At 35.5% G+C, this 5,116-nt stretch overlaps 1 protein-coding gene across 1 annotated transcript in view; it reads right to left on the bottom strand.

Annotated features, from left to right (window-relative positions):
* The window catches only part of LOC106476394 (pikachurin-like), a gene marked incomplete at its 3' end in the record, with an annotated part of 16,969 nt that overhangs the window by 9,504 nt on the left and 2,349 nt on the right, over positions 1–5,116 (bottom strand). The window contains exons 3-4 of the mRNA XM_013937055.2: positions 3,513–3,638; positions 391–628 (exon numbers count right to left, since the gene is read on the bottom strand). Coding sequence (XP_013792509.2) covers positions 391–628; positions 3,513–3,638 — 364 coding nt within the window. The remainder of the gene's footprint in view (positions 1–390; positions 629–3,512; positions 3,639–5,116) is intronic.

Below are 5,116 nucleotides of genomic sequence, written 5' to 3'. Positions count from 1 at the left end.
CAAGTAACTACATTTATGTAACTAATTTCAAGTAACTACATTCATGTAACTAATTGCAAGTAACTACATTCATGTAACTAATTTCAAGTAACTACATTTATGTAACTAATTTCAAGTAACTACATTCATGTAACTAATTTCAAGTAACTACATTCATGTAACTAATTTCAAGTAACTACATTAATTCTTTCTCTTCCGAAACGTTCTCTCGATATTAACAAACTGGCCATATAACGAAGATGTTTTTACAGAAATCTAACGATACAAAACTTGTACACTTCACATTTCAGGTACTCAGTTTTTAAACACGTTTTTTTAACATTAAGACGCACCGAGTTCTGATTTTGTTGATAGCTGTTTTGAGAAGTATCGGAACTAATACCTACTTACCTGATCACAGCTGGACCACTTCCAAGATCAAATCGAAACTCAACAAATCCATCGACCAAGCTAATGGACATGAAATCTCCAGTTCCGTCCATCTGATCACCATTATAGAAAAGAACTCCGTCAGGTTTCTCTGGTTTGAAGACTAGAAGAAGCTCGATAAACGAGTGAGCCAAACTGCCGAGGCCCGAATACTGAAGATAAGAGGATCCGTTGAAGAAAGGAACTATAAGTTCCACAGCTACAGAAGAAAACAAAAAAAAACCCGAATGTAACGTGATAAGTAACCAAATCTTCCAGGAGAACTTCTTAAGACACAGCAAGTTTCTGACGGTTATAATCTGTCGTGCAGTGCTGCTCTAACGCTATTGTATGAAGAACTAGGCCTAACTATAAACATGCTCGTGTTGAGATATGCTGGAAAATATCAAATAAAGAATGCTTGTTTATTTGGTTTAAACGCGAAGCCACACAAGGGACCATCTGTTATTTCGATAATAAAGATAAAACTCTAAATTTTAGCGTTATAAGTCCTCACTCTTAACGCTGAGTCACTGGGGGGAAGAGGGATAAGGCGAATAAGGGGAAAAAATTATAATCATACATTGTAATTTTTTATGTTTTAATACAATTATTTGATTTTCTTGATATTTTATTAAATAATTCTATTAAAACATGACAAATAAAATCAAACACCACTGATTTTCATGATATTTTATTATTGGTGTTTGATTTTATTTGTCATGTTTTGATATAATTATTTGATTTTCGTGATATTTTACTAGTGGTGTTTGATTTTATTTGTCATGTTTTGATATAATTATTTGATTTTCGTGATATTTTACTAGTGGTGTTTGATTTTATTTGTCATGTTTTGATAGAATTATTTAATTTTCGTGATATTTTATTAGTGGTGTTTCATTTTATTTGTCATGTTTTAATTTTTATGTTTCATATTTTGCCCTCTTTTCTTACGTTTGTGTACAAATGACCAAAAAGTATACACAATCAAAACTTTCAGGATCTACAATCTGTATTTATCTAACATTTCATAAAAAAATACTTGAATTTAACATTATTCTGCCATTTAAGCTGTCATTAGTAATTGTAATCAACTTTCCAATATACTAGCTTTCCACCCTAATTTGAAGAAAAAAAAAATCAAAAGAAACAATAAAATAAATTTGGGTTTGTGCAAGGCTTCTAAAGGACTATCTAACATAGCAGTCGTAATAATGAAAGAGGAATAATTAAATTCACAGATAGGGCAAGATACCTTATAGATACGCCCGAGAGATAGAGCACGTTACCTTATAGACCACGCCCGACAGATAGGGGAAGTTACCGTTTAGACTACGCCCTACAGATAGGGCACGTTAACTTACAGACCATGCCTAACAGATAGGGCAAGTTACCGTTTGACCACGCCCTACAGATAGGGCACGTTAACTAATAGGTCATACCTGACAGATAGGGTACGTTACTGATAGGTCATGCCTGACAGATAGGGCACGTTAACTTACAGACCATGCCTAACAGATAGGGCAAGTTACCGTTTAGACCACGCCCTACAGATAGGGCACGTTAACTAATAGGTCATGCCTGACAGATAGGGTACGTTACTGATAGGTCATGCCTGACAGATAGGGCACGTTAACTAATAGGTCATGCCTGACAGATAGGGCACGTTAACTAATAGGTCATGCCTGACAGATAAGGCACGTTAACTAATAGGTCATGCCTGACAGATAGGGCACGTTAACTAATCGTAGGGTTTTTCGATTACTAACATATTTCACGAAAAATGGTTTAGAACAAACTCAAACACTGTTTATTAGGTTTCATCTCATGAAACATGAAAACTCAAACACGGATTATTAGGTTTCATCTCACGAAACACGGAAACTCAAACAGGATTTATTAGGTTTCTTCTCACGAAACACGGCAACTCAAACACGGCTTATTAGGTTTAATCTCATGAAACACGGCTTATTTGGTTTCATCTCACGAAACAGGCCAACTCAAACACGGTTTATTAGGTTTAATCTCATGAAACACGGAAACTCAAACACGGCTTATTTGGTTTCATCTCACGAAACAGGCCAACTCAAACACGGTTTATTAGGATTAGGTTTAATCTCACGAAACACGGCAACTCAAACACGGCTTATTAGGTTTCATCTCACGAGACACGGCAACTCAAACAGGATTTATTAGGTTTCATCTCACGAAACAAGCCAACTCAAACACGGCTTATTAGGTTTCACCTCATGGAACACGGCAACTAAAACACGGCTTATTAGGTTTCATCTCACGAGACACGGCAACTCAAACAGGATTTATTAGGTTTCATCTCACGAGACACGGCAACTCAAACAGGATTTATTAGGTTTCATCTCACGAAACACGGAAACTCAAACACGGCTTATTTGGTTTCATCTCACGAAACAGGCCAACTCAAACACAGTTTATTAGGATTAGGTTTAATCTCACGAAACACGGCAACTCAAACACGGCTTATTAGGTTTCATCTCACGAGACACGGCAACTCAAACAGGATTTATTAGGTTTCATCTCACGAAACAAGCCGACTCAAACACGGCTTATTAGGTTTCACCTTATGGAACACGGCAACTAAAACACAGCTGATACTATTGTTACGACAGAGGAAGTCATGTGACCCTAGTAACACGTCATGAGCTTCTAGAAAATTCATGTCCGTTCTTGAAGCCTCGAGTGTTCTCCAGATGTACGTTTTTGTATATATAAAAAGTGACGGCAAAAATGGAATTGAATTGCAGACAGAGATAGAGACGGACAATTGAGTCAAGCGCGTGAATCGTTCGTTGTGAATTATAGCGTTTGTTAAGTTATAGCGTGACTGTGGAAATTAAGTGTATTGCAAAGTTGTATTGAGAAAGAATAAACTAGTTTTATTTAAGAAAGGACTTGTGTCGCTAAAGTTTCTTCGAAAATAATTTTTACGGAAAATTAACAAACGAACGACCAGAGGCGTAACAGTATTATAATCTAACAGTTATTATAATTTGTTAGTTGAAGTCCAAAACACTGTAAAAAAATCTTTTAACTTATATAACGGTTTTCTGTGATCTTGTACTACTTACCATATTCACAAAGATCTCCAGTGTAACCAAGGGGACACACACAGATCGGATTATTAGGCCTTGCTGCCACACATTGGCCTCCATTAAGGCACGTGACCTTGCCACACGTGTCGGCGCTACATTCCCCTAATGTGAATAAAACACGGGTTTAGTAGATCTAGGAGCGTAATAAACAAATAAGTTACAATATTATAAATACTGGAATACTAACACATGTTAGGTGGATCTGGGAGTGTTTTAATCACATAAACAACAATATTATAAACACTGGAATACTAACACGTGTTAGGTGGATCTAGGAGCGTAATAAACAAATAAGTTCCAATATTATAAATACTGGAATACTAACACGTGTTAGGAGGAGCTATGTGTGTTTTAATCACATAAACTACAATATTATAAATACTGGAATACTAACACATGTTAGGTGGATCTATGAGTGTTTTAATCACATAAACTACAATATTATAAATACTGGAATACTAACACGTGTTAGGTGGATCTAGGAGCGTAATAAACAAATAAGTTCCAATATTATAAATACTGGAATACCAACACGTGTTAGATGGATCTAGGAGTGTTTTAATCATATAAACTACAATATTATAAATACTGGAATACTAACACGTGTTAGGTGGATCTAGGAGTGTTTTAATCACATAAACTACAATATTATAAATACTGGAATACTAACACGTGTTAGGTGGAGCTATGTGTGTTTTAATCACATAAACTACAATATTATAAATACTGGAATACTAACACGTGTTAGGTGGATCTAGAAGTGTTTTAATAACAATATTATACAATATTATAAATACTGGAATACCAACACGTGTTAGATGGATCTAGGAGTGTTGTGAACATCCGAAAATCTAATATTTAACGCACACGTAAATTTTTAACACATAATGGAATAATAACTGATTTTATGACACTATCAATAAATTTATGGTGCTTGCTTTATGAGTCTACGTTTTTACCAGTACAGCGTATCAATGACTCGTCTTTGCTGTATAAAGCTTGACAAACAAAAGGAAACTCGCGTGTTTTATATGAATGTACACTGGAAGTTGGAATATTAAATTTTACTGTTTCTTTTGTCATACAAAGCTGAATGCTATTTTAAGTAATATCAGCATTTCGTGCAGAGCTACACAAAAGTTATATGCGCTTAGTTGTCTCTGACTTTGAAGTAACAGAGTAGAGGATGGGAACTAGTCATAAGAACTAATCGACAATTCTATACTAAAGAGGACATATTAATACTTGAAATAAAACCAAAACCAAAACTGACAGTACAAAGCTTCAAATGTGTTTTAGTGAACGCTTCTGAATAAGCTGTAAAGCGAAACATTGATTGTCTAATTAAATAAAGACAACATTTTGGTGTTATAAGGTCGTTTATTTCTACTACTAATCGCCAATTCTTGTCTACTATTTTCTGATTGAACAGGCCCGGCATGGCCAGGTGGTTAGAGCGCTAAACTCGCAATCTGCGGGTCGCGGGTTCGAATTCCCGTCCCACCAAACATACTCGCCCTTTCAGCCGTGGAGGCGTTATAATGTGACGGTCAATCTTACTATTCGTTGGTAAGAGAGTA

This window comes from Limulus polyphemus, unplaced genomic scaffold (genome assembly GCF_000517525.1).
Source record: "Limulus polyphemus unplaced genomic scaffold, Limulus_polyphemus-2.1.2 Scaffold10452, whole genome shotgun sequence".
NCBI lineage: Eukaryota > Metazoa > Arthropoda > Merostomata > Xiphosura > Limulidae > Limulus > Limulus polyphemus.
The sequence above is the reverse complement of the archived record's forward strand: the minus strand, read 5'-3'. Positions and strand labels throughout refer to the sequence as shown.